The sequence below is a fragment of the Mobula hypostoma genome, chromosome X2 (assembly GCF_963921235.1).
Source record: "Mobula hypostoma chromosome X2, sMobHyp1.1, whole genome shotgun sequence".
In the NCBI taxonomy this organism is placed as follows: domain Eukaryota; kingdom Metazoa; phylum Chordata; class Chondrichthyes; order Myliobatiformes; family Myliobatidae; genus Mobula; species Mobula hypostoma.
In genome coordinates this window covers 37,408,002-37,425,638 of record NC_086129.1, presented here as the reverse complement: position 1 = coordinate 37,425,638, position 17,637 = coordinate 37,408,002, and the positions used below count along the sequence as shown (strand labels likewise).

General features: G+C 42.6%; 1 protein-coding gene across 7 annotated transcripts in view; it reads left to right on the top strand.

The window, feature by feature from the left end:
* Positions 1–17,637, top strand: part of bcl9l (bcl9 like) — a 164,600-nt gene that overhangs the window by 119,491 nt on the left and 27,472 nt on the right. For all 7 annotated transcript variants that reach the window (XM_063038116.1, XM_063038118.1, XM_063038119.1 and 4 more), the window contains one exon: positions 4,127–4,506. In XM_063038116.1, coding sequence (XP_062894186.1) covers positions 4,127–4,506 — 380 coding nt within the window. The remainder of the gene's footprint in view (positions 1–4,126; positions 4,507–17,637) is intronic.

Below are 17,637 nucleotides of genomic sequence, written 5' to 3'. Positions count from 1 at the left end.
CATTTTGGACCAAGACCCTTCATCAGGACTCTGGAAGATAAAAGGTTGTAACCCGAAATGTCGACTGTTTACTCCTCTCCATAGATGCTGCCTGACCTGCTGAGTTCCTCCAGCATTTTGTGTGTGTCACTGTGTGAGATGGCATGATGTTTGAGTAACAATTTCTAAATCATTCATTGAATTGGAGCGATTTTAAACTTAATTTTTGTCTTTTATTTTGAAATTTTGGTAGGGTATGCACAAGGTGGAGACGTGAAGAGGATGGCTGTGAGGTGAATTGGGGGAGAGGGGAGTTAGAACAGGAAATTGAGCAGGCCAGGGAGCATTGTGGAAAGGGAAACAAGTTGTGCTGTGTGCCAAGGACAGTTTCTGTCGGGTCAAGGTGAAGTCGATGAGAGGACAACGCGTTTGCACGTTGGAGTGTTTTGTGAGAAACGATGAACGAGGGCCTTTTGTTTATGCCTGAGATTACGAGCAAGGGTCTGAGCTGAATTCCATACATATAAATCATGTAGCGACAGGCTGTGGTTTTGGGCATGAGTCATGCTTTCGTTTGAAGTGAGCTAAGTTTGAGGGGAGGAAGCAATGTAGGTGCAAGGATTGAAGCCCCGTTCTGTAAACGTAGAGGGGAAGGAGCAGGCGGCCGATTGGAGTCATATCGCCCACCTATTGTACCATGGCAAGCTTATGCTGGAGGAATCGGTGACATTTAGAGCCTTGTGTTGGTGTAGTGCACATTCTAGGTCTGTGAGACAAACCTGCTTTCTGGGTGAGTACAAAAAAATGCCTTGAGCCTTGTATAACAAAAGGAGTGAAACTGGAGGAGTGATCTCTGTTCATAATATTTAAAAGAGAGAATTCTTGTTTGAAGTTAACCAGGCAGTTCTCTTAGGTTGACATATTAATAGTTAATTTAGTTGGTGTGATTTGTAGATTAAAGAATTGGTTTTAATTTTTTCTGTGCACTATTGACAGTCCCAGGTCACCATGCATTCTAATAACTGGATAAGTATGTAAATGATGTGCTTCTGGAGATTTTGAACAGAAGCTTGTGTGGGGACAGGCAGTGGCTGTGCACAGGCCAGATCCAAACTCTGTGCAGGTTGAGAGTCTATAACTGCAGTGACCAGGTGTGCTCTGCACAGTCACTGGGTTCAAGTGTCCTCTGGCCAGAGGATAGTTCTGTATTCTGCCTGATGATGTATGATCGCAGCCTCCAAGTACTCGCTATTAAGTGCAAGTGAGAATTGATCAGGTGTGCTGTGGCCAGATGTGAGGTCCGTATGCTGGTTGGAAAGTTGGCTGCTGTAACCTCCAAGGGGGCCACAACATTGTCATGGGGTTTGGAGGTTGGTAGGGTCACCCGGCCCAAACAGGTCAAAAGGTAAAGGCCAGACTACGAATGGTCCATTGGTCCTCCAGTTTTGGGGATTCTGTTCAGGACCAACAACCCTGACTGGTCAAACAAAATTGTTACGGAAACTACAATGAGGAATCCTCCTACATCTGAGTGCGACAGTATTCCTGAGTCTCCACCTAGGACTTGCATGGCTGACAGTAGTGAAAACGGAGAAGAAGCTACTGCCATGATGAAGGAAGCCCTGAACACCGCCAAAGATGGAGGACCTAAATGGCAGTTAACTGTGACCTCTCTGTTCGTGGAAGCTTTCCCTGATAAAGTATCGTGATCATCACCGCTCGGTGCTGAATTGCTTGGTTGAATTGATGCTCTAAAGCATGTGGATGATTTTGGAACGAGACCTGTTGCCATCTGCTAATCATAGTCACTAGTTAGTGATTTTCCCATGTTCATTCTCTCAAAGCTGTACATGCCAATTCTCCAAGAAAGATTCTACTTTGTAACCTTCAGTGGACAGTTCCTGTCTTTTTGTGGGATCTCCTTCCCCACAATTGGCTGCTATGTTTCCCATGACTATTATCACAAGGTTCATGAGCTAGCCCTCATCAGGGATCAGAGGTGGAGAGGGTCAGCAACTTTAAATTTCTCAGTGTTATCATTTCAGGGGATCTGTCCTCGGCCCAGCACGTAAGTGCCATTATGAAGAAAGTACAGCAGCACCTTTACTTTCTGAGAAGTTTACGCAGGTTCAGCATGTCCTCTAAAACTTTGACAAACTTCTACAGATATCACCAGGTTCAGGAACAGTTATTATCCCCTCAACCATCAGGCTCTTGAACCAGAGGGGATAACTTCACTCAACTTCACTTGCCCCATCACTGAGCTATTCCCAAAACCTATGGACTCTCTTTCAAGGACTCTTTATCTCATGTTCTCGATATTTATTGCTTATTTACTGTTGTTATTTTTTTTGTTATTCGCACAGTTTGTTGTCTTGTGCACATTGGTTGCTTGTCCGTTTTGCTGTGTATGGTTTTTCACTGATTCTCTGGTGTTTCTTTGTATTAACTGTGAATACCCACAAGAAAGTGAATTTCAGGGTTTTATAGGGTGACCTATGTGTACTTTGATAATAAATTTACTTTGAACATTGAACTTTGAAATGGAGGGCTTTGTGGAAGGAAATGAATAGATTGTACTGTTCTATGTGTTTAGTGCCCTCTTCTCACCTGAAGACTCTTTGTTTGGCTTACGTGCTGATGAACTATGAACTTCAGATCCTCAATTATAAGAAGAGATGTGATTGCACTGGAAAGGATGCACAGGAGATTCACTTCAATATTCATGGGAAGGAGCATTTTAGTTATGACTGCATAGGCTGGGTTTGTGGAACAGACTGAGGAATGACCTGATTGAGATGTACAAAATTCTGGGGGAGTCTATAGTATAAAACTTTACCCTCCCAACAGAGGAATTTAAAAATGGCATTAAAAGAAAGGGGTGAGAGTTTTAAAGGGTTCTGCAGAAAAATGTTTCCAATCAGTTGGTGGTTAGAAGTTAAAACAAACTGCCTGAGACAGAGACTCTCTTAACATCTACGAAGTATCTAGAGGAGCACTTAAATTTCCAAGGTATAAAATCTACAAGCCAAGTGCTGGGAAATGGGATTAATACAACTGGGTGCACGATGTTCAGCCTGGGCATGTTGGGTCCTATGGTTCCCATGCTCTCTTGGCCTTGTTATATAAACTAGGCCAATGGAACACAGATGACTGACGAATAACTTCTTTCACATCTTTGGGATTTTGAAAGGAACTAATTGTGTAGGTAGTGAGAAACTCTTTCCATGGATACAGAGGTTTTTAGCAGCAAGGTAGAATTTTAAAATTCGAACCTAAGAATTCAGGAAGAAAACATTTCTTCGTATTGTGGACATTAGCGCATAAAGAGCAATGGAAACTAAAAATTCAAAATCTGCAGCTGATATACTTTTGCCACACACAAAGATATTGCTTTGCACAGGAAGAATTAGTTGCCCTTGACGATATTTTTAAACAGAACTATTTTAGGGAGGCATTGAGTTGTACAGCATAGAAACAGGCCCTTCAGCCCACATGTCCCTGCCCATCAATAGTAATCCCATTTGCCACGTGAGTAGTGTATCCTTGCCCAAAGTCGCATTTTATACACAGCAAGTTCCCACAAAAACTGCGAAAATCTGTTTAAGTGGTAACTGAAGGGTAATTATTAACCAGAGTATCAGGAGAATATCTCTGCTCTACTTCAAAATTGGCCCATTGAACTTTTACTTTCACCTGATGGACCTTTTGGTTTAAACTTCCAGCTATAGGATACACTTCCAACGAGCTAGGCCCATTCTGGTTTACAGGTTTCCCAGCGAAGATGTTCATGCCCACACACCTGAGACGGGGCTTGAACCCAGAAGCATCTGATGAGGAGAAGTCCCCACCAGCTGATATATATAACTGCACGCAGAATTACATCAGACATAATGACACTTTAAACAGTAGAATAGCCTCGAGGCTAAATGACAGCCTTTGCCTTCTCAGCCAGCCAGACTCAGTCTAGGAACTTGTACCTTCTGACCGCTTTGTAAGTTGTGGCTTTGCAAGCTGTACTGATCATGCATCTACCAGAAATTGTGTTTGCATCTGATAGGAATAGGCAGGATTGTGATTAGTGTGAGACATTTGCAAAATTGCATTTTATTTCTTTTAATTTTGACATCTTTTTCTGTCTTGGCAGGTTTTCTGAAAACAGTTTGAAAATCAAACACGAGACAGAAATCCGGATTCCCCCGGTCCCGTCGCCAAAAGCCGTGACCAATCAAATGCACCCGGACAGTAAACTGCCGAACCACGGCAAGCCGGTCAATAGCAATGCCCCGCCCCCAAATGCAAGCCAGGGAACGCCCTGCGGCCTGGGGTCAAAGGCCACGGGAGCAAGTAGTCACGGTGGAAAATCAAGTCAGATTTCTCCCGGAAACTCTGGACTAAAAGGCTCCCAGAACTCTGTGACAAGCTTGGGAGCTTTGAAAGGGAAGGTGAAGCGGGAAAGGAGCATCTCGGTGGACTCGGGAGACCAGCGGGAAGCCAGCACACCGGTCATAGACACAGAATCTAAAGGTGGGTTTGAGTGGCGACTGGAGGTGGTACAACAGAGACAATTGATGTTGGAGTGTAGAACCTCGTCTATTATTCAATAACTTCATGACTATCTCTCTCTTCACACCACTTGCTTGGTTCCATGTTCACTGAGATTCCCCCATTCTTGCTAAACTACATTTCAGGAAGAAAGCTCAAAAGTTGTACCTCCCTTTGTATGAGTAATTCCACTTCTGAATGTTTGGTCTCAAACATGAGTCCACAAGCCTCTGCTCTAGTTTTTCTGTTGCCATATGTACAAATAAAGAAGATTCAGTGATGAGAAAGGAGGCAATACAGAAGCCTTCTTCTGCGTCCCTTAATATGGTTAATTTTAATAGGCAGGAGAAGGGGATTCCATGGAGGGCTTTGAAATCATTGCCTTCTGTTTACTGAAGTGCAATGAATTGGTATCGTTTGGATTTGTGGTGGGGCAATGGGAATGCGTGACTGAATGGATAAGATTCTGGATATTGGATAGTGCACAGTTGGGCAGAGTCACAGTAATTGTGTGTCTAGCACTAGTGTTCCTGCTTTATGAGGTTTATTTCCCCCCCCTCAACATATTTATTCATTTGTACTTGTGGAAAAAAACTACAAAAGATCATCATTATTACCATCTTCGAGAAAGAAGAGAAGTCCAATTGCAGTAACCATTTGTTTGCTGGGGGAATGTCATGACCAATATTCTTTACGTCCATTACTCAGTCGCTGAGGAGCTGCTCCACATATTGTAGTGTAAAATCTGTCCACTTGGCGATATAACTGACATGATCTTCACAGCACTTCAACTTCCTGGGAAATACAGGGCATCAGACACTATACACAGTCTTTTTAACTCTCAATAAAGCCCTGGATTCCATTAGTCGAGAGAGACTGTGGAACAATCCTCCTCAAAACTGGCTGCCTGTTGGCCCATTCCTTCTCCAGACCATGTTGATGCATGTAAACTCCAGCTGCTTAAGTTACCTAAGTGATTCTGCATTCAAATCCAAATCAGATTATTTTACTACGGTGGATTCCAGTGAATGGGGGCACATCAGAAGCAGAACATTTTGGCCTAATTAAGTGTCTGCCCCAATTAGCTGAAGTTTCATGGAAATAGTTAAACAGGTATTTTTTTTTTAAAAAAAGACAAAATGAGAAACAAATTATGTAAATAAATGAACACAGAACAAATTAGAACACTACAAATGCTACTGCTGTACTGTAAAACTGTGTTTTAGTTCCTGATACTTACCGACAGAGGAATTCATCCACCTTGCTTTCTTCTGACTAATGAACAAAATCAGCGCAGACACTTAATACAGATCATGGACTGCCTTCATGCAGTGCTGTTGACAGTTGCATCCTCCAAATCTTCATTTCCATCTTAATATTCAAAATGGTCGTCAACATCTTCAAATTCTTCATAGTTTCTAACTTGTTGAAGTAGTGAAATTGTGTCATTTTCATTCCCGGCTGTTTCTGGCATCTCCAAGCCTGGATGCTTGAAACTGCAGTGAGCAAAGCAGTTCTGAATTGTCTTGCTGTTTATTTCTTGCCACCTATCAGTGACAAAGATCACTGCTTTTTTGAACACAAACATGCATCTGACGCTATTTTAAAAACTTCACTCAAACCACAGTGTTGTATCCAACGGCTAAACAAGTGCACGTACAAACGTTTGTAACTGGCACTAGTTCGAACCTGTTCAGCAACAGTCTCTTGCCTCAATTAAGCAGCGTAGTGTCCCAAATTAATGAAGGGAATCCCGACAATTTTCTCAATGAATTGTCCCAAATAAGCATCTGTCCTGATTAACTGATGGCCCAGAATCCACTGTATACGAAGCCTAGAGTAAATATTCATGGAAAGGAGGCATGAAATAAAAATAAATTGAATTAATTGACACTCATGCAACTTGACATATGTATTTGACCATAAGACGTAGGAAAAGAATTGGGCCATTCAGCCCATTAAGTCTGTTCCTACATCATGGCTGATTTATTATCCCTCTCGACCCCATCCTCATGCCTGCTCCCCATAATTTTGACACCCTTACTAATTAAGAATAATTTTAAGAACAAAGAATTTGCAAATGTGAAATGATGTTACTGTACTAATAATCCAATGGTGTGAACAAATAGTCCAGAGACATGGGTTCAAATCCCCATCTGGCAACTGGGCTATTCAAATTTATTTAAATAAATCTGGAACAACAACTTGGTAATTAATGTCTTTTGAGGAAGAGATTCCATCATCCATTAACAGCCGCCAGAAGAAATTTGGATGACTGCTAAGTTTCCTCTAGTGGAGCAGATGAATCTGCAAAAAAAAAAGACCGTTTTTGCGGATATGGACTGCAGCAATGCAAGGAAACAGTTCCCCCCCAACATCTTGAGGCAAACAAGGGCTTCACAGTAAATGCTGCAGTGACGCCTGCGGCAAGAAAGCTGTGACACCTGTGCATGTGACGTTGCGCTGGTCCCAGTCTGATCTAGCAGGGCACACAGGTACTTAGCCATGAGTAACGGTGACAATGAAGGAGGTGCGTTTCATTGAGAAGAGAGGAATGCGGATTATAGTATAGGAAAGGAAGGGAAAACAGATGGAGTTGAAAAGTCCCACTGGCTTGAATCTGCTGGACGATGTAGAGAGTCAGGGAGGATAATGAATAGGAAAAGAGGCGTATCAGTGTTTGGTTTAAAGTGATGGATATCTTAGAATGTAAATGTTTGTTTGTTTTTTCCTCTGTTCCACCTGACCTTATAACCATCATAAAATCAAATCAAGTTTAATTATCACTCAAACCATACATGGATACAGCTGAACAAGACAGCGTTCCACTGGGTCCAAGGTGCAAAACATTCAAAATAGCAAGCAAACATTCCAAAATAACGAGTTACATAATTCAGAATATTGAGCAAAGAAGCATATTCACTCAAACAAAAACACATAGTCCAAGACCCTGAGCGACAATGTCCAGCAACTGATGGTACAGTGTACAGACACCTGCAATCCAGCCTGTCATTCCGCTGCTCGACCACAGGAGGACAGCACTGACAGGAGCGGCCAGCTCCCAGCCAAGCTCAACCACACTGTAGCTTTTCCGCGTCCCTCACCTGGTCTGCAGCAGCAGGCAAGCCCGAGGCTTGAGGCCTAGTTCTCACTACGACCGAGGCTGCACAGCTCCCATGTCGACTGTTCCTCCACCAGACAATGGTAATAGGCTTGTGATGACTTGCATTCTCACTGTCCAACAGAGTCTTTCAATTGCAAGTGAAATGTTCAAGACAATTTCCCACAATTATACTGCACCATCTTCGATGTTTCTGTGTAGCAGGCGGCAACATAGTCTGCAGCCAGGCCAACTTCTTTGTACCCAAGCCAGCTCCTCCAACATCCCGACTGGCTAATCTAATCAACGAGTACACATACATATATATTCCACTAGTCTTTAATCACGGATCCAATGACTGCCATATTTTAGATTTCTGGCAACATCAGCGTGTAGGCAGAGTCAAAGGTGATGATGAATCAGCATGTAGGAGCAAGATTGAAATATCACTCACTCAACGTCAACAAGACCGAGGAGTTGATTATTGACTTTAGAGGAAGGAAAATGAAAGGCCATGAGCCAGTCCCCATCAGGGGGAATTAAAAATGGAGAGGGTTGCAACTTTAAATTCCTCGGTGTTAACATTTCTGAGGATCTGTCCCAGGCCCAGCACGGAACTGTCATTACAAAGAAAGCATAGCAGCACCTCTACTTTCTCAGAAAATTGCAAATATTTGGCATGTCATCTAAGACCTTGACAAACCTGTAGAAATGTGTGGTGGAGAGTATATTGACTGGTTGCGTCATGGCCTAGTATGGAAACACCAATGCCCTTGGATGGAAAAGCCTACAGCCCAGTCCATCATTGGTAAAGTTCTCTCCACCATTGCACACATCTCCACGGAGCGCTGTCACAAGAAAGCAGCATCCATCATCAAGGACCCCCACCATCAGGCTGCGGTCTCTTCTCACTGCTGCCATCAGGAAGAAAGTACAGGAGCTTTAGAGCCCACACCACCAGGTTCAGGAACTGTTATTACCCCTCAACCATCAGGTTCCTGAAGTAGAAGGGATAACTTCACTTGCCCCATCACTAAACTGTTCTCACATCCTATGGACTCACTTTCAAGGACTCTTCCTTTCATGTTCTTGATACTTATTGCTTATTTATTTATTACTATTTCTTTTTCTTTTTGTATTCGCACTGTTTGTTCTGTTGGGTGTGGTCTTTCATTGATTGTATTGTGTTTGTTGAATTTACTGTGAATGCCTGCAAGAAAATGCATCTCAGGGTTGTATATGGTGACATACATGTACTTGATAAAAAGCTTAGTTTGAACAAGTTAGCACTTGAACCAAATGGCTGAGATGTGAAAGATCCTCAAGATTCAGAAGGTGTTTGTTAGTGTAGATACGAGGACAATCCAACCTCAAATTGTTTGGCAGAATGCCCTCTTTCAAGGGAACATGAGGCTGAGGACATAGCTGATGATTTGGCAAGAAGATATCCGGAATTCCTAAAATTATGAATTCTCAGAATAGAAATGCGGAAAATAGAAGCAGTGTTAGTCATCACCATGTTCCTGTTGTCTCCCCAAATCCCACAATGTATTTTATGTTTTAAAAAAGTCTATCTTTTCCTTAAGTTTAATCAGTGAATTGGTCTGTAGCATTTTCTATGTTGGAGAAATTGAGGTTCACCAGCCACTTGATTGAAGGAATATCTCCTCATCTCAGTCCTAAATGTCTACGGCTTAACAGACAAAAAATGCTGGAGGAACTCAGCAGGTCAGGCAGTATCTATGGAGGGAAATGAACAGTCAACACTTCAGGCTGAGACCCTTCATCAGGATTGGGAAGGAAGAATGCAGGGGAGAGAGCAGCTGCGGGCAGGCAATAGGTGAATCCAGGAGAGGGGGGGAAGCTGGGTAGGTGGAAGGGGTGTGGAGAAGTGGGAATGACGTGTGAAGCTGTGAGATGATCGAGGAAGAGGCAAAGGCCTGAAAAATAAGTGGAATCTGATGGGAGAGGACAGTGGACCATGGAGTAAAAGGAAGCAGATGCCACCCTCCAACTTACCACTCCACAAGCCTCTGCGTCCAATGTATCATTCTCCACAACTTCCACAATCTTCACGGGTTGTGCTCTCTGCGACTCCTTTGTCTGCTCATGCCTCCCCGCCAATACCCCTCCAGGCACTTATCCCTGCAACCCTCCCACATGTTACACCTGCCCCTGCACCTCCTCCCTCACCAATATTCAAGCTCCAAACAGGCAACATGTGACTCCACGAGCATCAATTACTGCATTTTGAGTGAAGACCTGATCACATTTTAGGTCATATTTATGCAAAAATAGAGAAAATTCCACGGGGTTCACAAACTTACTAGCTCCTCTGTATGTCCATGATCTTCTCTACTGCCACGTTGACGATAGGTGCAGATCCAAGGACAGCACCTCATACTTCATCTTGGTAGTCTCCACTCTGATGGCAACAACATTGACGTCTCCTGTGTTCCCCCACACTTTTTGTTTTCCCTTATACCTCTGGCCTCTATACCCCTTCTCTTTCCCTTTCTGAAGCGCATCACCCACACCTTCCGCTCTCTGCTTCCCCACTTCCTTCCCTTTATTTCATGGTGTACTGTCCTCTCCCATCAGATTCCATCTTTTTCAGCCTTTGCCTCTTCCACCAGTCACCTCCCAAATTCTCACATGATTCTTATTTTCTCCCTTTCTCACCCACCCATCTTCCCCTACCACTTGTCAGCACCTGCTCTTTCCCCCTCTTGCCAAACTTTAAGTCTGACTTCTGTCCCCTTCCTTTCCAGTCTGGATGAAGGGTCTCAACCCAAAACATAGACTATTTATTTCCCTCCATAGATGCAGCTTGATCTGCTGAGTTCCTCCAGTAGTTTTTGTATATTCCTTCTTTCCAGCACCTGCAGGTTTTTTTGTCTCTTTTATCCATGTCTTAACTTGTATCAGGAGACTAGACCCTCTCCTTCACTTAGCCCTCCTCCAACATTCTTGGATAAGTCCTTCCTCAATCCAATCTGTTTAGCCATCTCCCATTATTCTAAAATCTACTGAATATTAATAACCATAAGATATAGGAGCAGAAGTAGGCCATTCGGCCCCTCGAGTCTGCTCCACCATTCAATCATGGCTGATCCAATTCTTCCAGTCATCCCCACTTCACTGCTTTCTCCCCATACCCTTTGATGCCCTGGCTAATCAAGAACCGATCTATCTCTGCCTTAAATACACCCAATGACTTGGCCTCCACAGCCGTTCATGGCAACAAATTCCACAGATTTACCACCCTTTGACTAAAGTAATTTCTCCACACCTCTGTTCTAAATGGACGTCCTTCAATCCTGAAGTCGTGCCCTCTTGTCCTAGACCCCCCTGCTATGGGAAATAACTTTGCCATATCCAATCTCTTCAGACCTTCTAACATTCGTAATGTTTCTATGAGATCCCCCCTCATTCTCCTGAACTCCAGGGAATACAGCCAGACATTCCTCATACGGTAACCCTTTCATTCCTGGAATCATTCTCGTCAATCTTCTCTGAAACCTCTCCAATGTCAGTATATCCTTTCTAAAATAAGGAGCCCAAAACTGCACACAATACTCCAAGTGTGGTCTCACGAGTGCCTTATAGAGCCTCAACATCACATCCCTGCGCTTATATTCTATACCTCTAGAAATGAATGCCAACATTGCATACGCCTTCTTCACAACCGACTCAACCTGGAGGTTAACCTTTAGGGTATCTTGCACAAGGACTCCCAAGCCCCTTTGCATCTCTGCATTTTGAATTCTCTCCCCATCTAAATAATGGTCCGCCCATTTATTTCTTCCACCAAAGTGCATGACCATACACTTTCCAACATTATATTTCATTTGCCACTTCTTTGCCTATTCCCCTAAACTATCTAAGTCTCTTTGCAAGCTCTCTGTTTCCTCAACACTACCTATCTTTGTATCAATGGCAAATTTAGCCGCAAATCCATTAATACCGTAGTCCAAATCATTGACATACATGGTAAAAAGCAGCGGTCCCAAAACCGACCCCTGTGGAACTCCACTGGTAACCAGCAGCCAGCCAGAATAGGATCCTTTTATTCCCACTTTCTGTTTTCTGCCAACCAGCCAATGCGGGCTTTGGCCGGTCTTGTCATGTGCCTCCAGGTACTCCGTAATCACATCCCTAACAATCAATTCCAACAACTTCCCAGCCACTGATGTCAGACTAACAGGTCTATAGTTTCCTTTCTGCTGCCTCCCACCCTCCTTAAATAGCAGAGTAACATTTGCAATTTTCCAGTCATCCGGTATAATGCCAGAATCTATCAATTCTTGAAAGATCATTGTTAATGCCTCCGCAATCTCTCCAGCTACTTCCTTCAGAACCCAAGGGTGCATTCCATCAGGTCCAGGAGATTTATCCAGCCTCAGACCATTAAGCTTCCTGAGCACCTTCTCAGTCGTAATTTTCACTGCACAAACTTCACTTCCCTGACACTCTTGGATGTCCAGTATACTGCAGACGTCTTCCACTGTGAAGACTGATGCAAAATATGCATTCAGTTCCTCTGCCATCTCTGCGGCACATTACAATATCTTCAGTGTCATTTTCTATTGGTCCTATATCTACCCTGGACTCTCTTTTACCCTTTATATACTTAAAAAAGCTTTTAGTATCATCTTTGATATTAGTCGCCAGCTTCTTCTCATAATTCATTTTTTCCTTCCGAATGACCTTCTTAGTTTCCTTTTGCAAGTTTTTATAAGCTCCCCAATCCTCTATCTTCCCACTAGCTCTGGCTTCCTTGGATGCCCTCTCTTTTGCTTTTACTTTGGCTCTGACTTCACCTGTCAGCCACGGTAGTATCCTTCTTCCCTTTGAAAATCCCTTCTTACCTTTGAAAATTCCTTCTTATTTGGAATATATCTGTCTTGCACTTCCCTCATTTTTCACAGAAATTCCAGCCATTGCTGCTCTGCTGTCTTTCCTGCTAGTGTCTCTTTCCAGTCAACCTTGGCCAGTTCCCCTCTCATGCCATTGTAATTTCCTTTATTCCACTGAAGGACTGATACATTGGATTTTATTTTTCCCCCTCACAAATTTCAAAGTGAACTCGATCATATTGTGATCACTGTTCTCTAAAGGTTTCTTAATCTTAAACTCTCTTATCACCTCTGGATCATTGCACAACACCCAATCCAGCACAGCCGATCCCCTCGTGGGCTCAACAACAAGCTGTTCTAAAAAGCCATCCCTTAGACATTCTACAAATTCTCTCTCTTGAGGTCCAGTACTGACAAATATTCTGACAAATATGTCTGATCAATCTAATTGTATCTGAAATGACACTATTTGTCACCCCAGGAACCAGTTCTACAATCCCTCTGTGACAAGTTTATCCTTTCTAAGAAAGGAGACCAACCAGCACACAACTATAATCTTGCAAAAGCCTTGTATGATCACAGCAAGATTTCTTTTCTCCTGCAGTGAAAGCCTCTTGCAATCAACACCAGCATGCTATTTGCATGTTTGCGTCTAGTGACTGGCGTCCAAAGTTATCCAGGTCCCTTTGTACCAAACGACCACAAAACCTAGGAACAGAATTGGGCCATTTGGTTCGTCAGGTTTGTTCCGTCATTCCATCATGGGCAATTCATTCTCCCTCTCAACTCTGTTCTTCTGCCTTCTCACCATAACCTTTGACACCCTTATTAATCAAGGATCTATCAACATCTGCTTTAAATATACTCCACGACTTGACCTCCACAGCCATCTGTAGCATCCTCTAGCTAAAGATTAACCCTTTCATTCCCAGTATCATCCTTGTGAACCCCCTCTGGACCCTCTCCAGTGCCAGCACATCCTCCCTTAGATACAGGGCCCAAAACTGCTCACAATACTCTTTAGTCTGACCAATGCCTTGTACAGCCTCAGCATTACATCCTTGTTTTTATATTCTGGTGCTCTTGGAATGAATGCTAATATAACATTTGCTTTCCTTCCCACTGACTCAACCTGCAAGTTACCTTGGGGGAATCCTACATTAGGACTTCCAAGTTCCTTTGCACCTCTGATTTCTGAATTTGCTCCCTTTTATTCCTTCGACCAAAGAGCATGTCCATACACTTCCCTACACTGTATAAACTGATGTCTCTCCTTTTAAATAATGTTCTTCCTTTCTGATTAACCTATTAAACTGGATAACTACACATTTATCTGCATCTGCCCTGTACTTGCCCATTCACCCAACTTGTCATAACCACCTTGAAGTTTTTGCATGCTCTATACAGGACCACCTAGGTTTGTGTAATTGCCCATTTCAGTAATATTACGTTTAGTTCCCTCATTCCCTCACTGGTGTATGTTGTGAACAGCTGGGGCTCAAACACTGACCCCTGCAGTACACTGTTAGTTGATAGCTACCACCCAAGAAAGACCCATTTGTTCCTGTTGTGTTTCCCATCCTCCAACTAACTTTCAATCCAAGCAAATCACACATGTTTTACTTTTGCATACTAACCTCTTATGTGGGACTTTATTAAAGGCCTTTAGTAAATCCAGATGCACCACATTCACCAGTTCTGCATTATCTATTCTAACAGTTGCATCCTCAAAAGACACTCCAGCACACTTGTCAAGCATAATTTCTCTTCCATAAATCCATGTTGACTTTATATTTCTGTTGGTATTTTTCAAGTGTCCTGCTATCACACCCATCGTTAAATGCTCTAGAATTGCCACACTACTGATGTTGGGCTAATTGATGTGCAGTTTCCTGCTTTTTCTCTCCCTCTTTTAAATAGTAGGCTTGTATTTGTCACCTTCTGGAGGAACAGTTCTGTATTGTGCAGAATTTTGAAGGATGACAACTCATGCATCTGCTCTTTCCATGGCTGCTACATTTAGTACCCAGCAGCGCTTCACATGCCCCTGGGCGTTTATTGTATTAATTACTCCAGCACATTTTTCTAAACTGGGAGTAATTTACCTTAATTCCACTTTTTTATTTGACTCTTTGTTCCCTTGCATTTCTCAGAAGTTATTTGTGCCGTCCGCCATGAAGATACAAGTGAAGTATTTCTTTAATTGTATTACCATTCTTTTTACTCCCCATTATTCCTGTCTCTGAGGAACCTGTTCTGTTCTCTCTATTCTTTTCTTTCCATATTTGCAGATAGTTTTATTCCTGTTCACTTTTAAATTTCTGGTACCTTTATTTTCATCTCATCATCAAGCCCTTGATTTTCTTTTGCTGAACGCATCGATTTTGAAGGTCAGTGAGGTTGAAGAAGATTGCAGACAATGGACACTCCCAGTTCAAAGTAAATTTATCATCAAAGTATGTATATGTTACCAATGCGTGTTACCTTGCAATTCATTTTCTTGCCGGCATTTACAGGAAAAAAAAAGAATCGAACTAGAAACAGTAAAAACCACAAAGACTGACAATTCTGACAGAAGTTGACAGGGGAATGAAAATTTGAAAATTGGAGTAATTGTTGAACGAGCATTCATTGCCACAGGAAACCCTGTGTTGGCTGCAGAATGACCTGAAGTTTCTGAAGGGTGAACTTGGTGGTCACTGATTTGGCTGTAGCTGTAGATTCTATGATTTACAAATGGTTGTAAAGATGGCCATTACTCCTCTGCAATTCGGTGAATACTTGTTCTGAGCTTGTCCATGAAAAAAGACCTGCTGATTTTAGGCAAGGTCAGATATGTTAGTATGATCAATCAGTATCTTGTAGCAAGTTATCATGGTGAGATTGTGTTGGGAATGTGAACAGGTCAGAAAGCCAGTTACTGAATAGAAAATCCTTCATACAGTTCTCTTTAAAAGAAATTGTACTTTTGGTTTTGTGCAATGTCTACTTTCAAAGTAGAAACATTACTGCTCTACAAACTTACTAAATAATTTAGAAAATTGTAGCTCAGGAGGTTGATGGTTGGATTGAGTTGTTCTCTGATCTTGGCAATTTACTTGCAAACGTTTCATCACCATACGAGGAGACATCATCAGTGTGCTGTTAATTGTGGTGTCCTCCGAATGCTTGGCCTTTATATACATAGCGATCATGAATGTCAACTAAAGCAGTACAACCAACTCTCCCTAGTCTCTACCCAAGAAGGGCACAAGTTTGACTGGACATCAGTGACAGTCATGGAGCAAACAAGCATGCAGCATGCAAGAAAATTCCTAGAAGCGTGGTTTTTCGTGAACAAGTCTGTAAACAGACACGTAGACCTCAATCATATTTATGAGCCAATGCGGGCAAAATTCCAGACCACAACGTACGAACTTCACCACACAACCAATCGACGACGAGATTTCCTCCCCACATCACAATTGAGTTTCCATAATGACGGCCAATCAGCTGATTGAAAAGTATATAAAGGCCAAGCATTCGGAGGACACTCCACAATCGACAACGCGCTAACGGCAAGTCCTTGTATGGTGACAAAACATTTGCAAGTAAATTGCCAAGATCGGAGAACAACTTAACCCAACCAAGCTTACTGAGTGTGTGAGAACTGCTCTAACACTCCCACAGCCACGCATGCCCAGTGAGTGTAGTGTGCAGGAACTCATCGGCTGCTCCACCCTGAATCTGGACTGTAACCAAGAAGGTTTAAGGAGAAGGGTTGCATATGGGTGCAACCCTGGGTACTGTGGTCAAGTGCATTCCTCAAACAAATTATCTGGTGATCCTTCTATATTTTTGTTGGTTTGGGGATTTACTTTGCCACCCTGACTACATTCCTTCTTTGCCTGCAGGCATTTTAGGATGGTCTAAAGTCATGAAGTACATTTTATTCAGTCAAATTTAAATGTGGATTCATTCCACAGCCCTGCTTTTTTTCCTCCTTGTGAATATTATTTGAAGCAACCATTTGTGCATCAGAGACCTATTAGGACTTTTTTTGGTCAGTCTTTGTTTCTATTGTATTTCTTTGTTATACTGTGAATGCCTACAAGAAAATGAATCTCAGGGTAGTATATGGCGATGTATACATACTTCGATTGTAAACTTGCTTTGAACTTTGAAACAAAATGAAACGGTAGGGGAGCATTAAGTCAGATTCACAAATTGAAGGGTGACTGATAACCCACTGCCTCATGAGTTGTAAATGGTTTCTGGGGATTTCTCTGGGACAGGGCCAGCTGAAACTTAGTGCACTCTTTGTAACAAAGGGGCTGGAGAGTCACTGACTGGAGGAATGGCTGCAGTATTCTTATTTCTGCCAGTGCAGCTCACAGCTGCAATCCCCCTGCAGTTGACTATGCTTCACTGTCTGGGTTTGTGTGCAAAAAAAAGTAATAAAAAACACGTGCATTTTTCACATCCACAGACTAACCTAAAGTGCTTTGTACTCAATTTGTAGTCTTTGCTGTGATATATAAAAACCAGCAGCCAACTTGTGCAGTTCCCTAAGGAACAGGAGGGTAAAGAGCCGATCAGGGTCTAAATGTACTGGGGGTTACTCTCGTGCCTTTTTCCCTGTGTGCTGGTCCGAAGGAAATTTTTTTGCATCCACGCTGGAAAGGCACTGCAACAGTTTTTGATACCATGGTAGAGTAGCAGTTATTACAGCTCGGGGTTTCAGAGCTCAATTCTAGCATCTTCTGTAAGAAAATGTGTTTGTTCTTCCCATGTGCACTTGGGTTTCCTCACACAGTCCAAAGACGTTGCTGTTAGTAAGCTAATCGGCCATTGTAAGTCGTCCTGTCACTTGGCGAGGGTTAAGTCAGTGGGTTGCTGGGTGGCGTGGTTCGGTAGGCCAGAAGGGCCTGTTCCACGTTTATCTCTTAAATAAAAAATATACTGGATTGTCAACGGTGAACCCTAGTTTCTTTTTGAAAAGAATCAACAAGTAAAAAGCTGCAGATGCCATAAATCTGAAATAAAACCAGTAAATGGAAATGCTGGACAAGCTAAGCAGCATCTGTGAAATGGGTAAAGTTTCAGCACAATGCCCCCTCATCAGAACTGTACCCCAAAATAAATGAAACATGAGTAAACTTGCAAAGGAAGAGG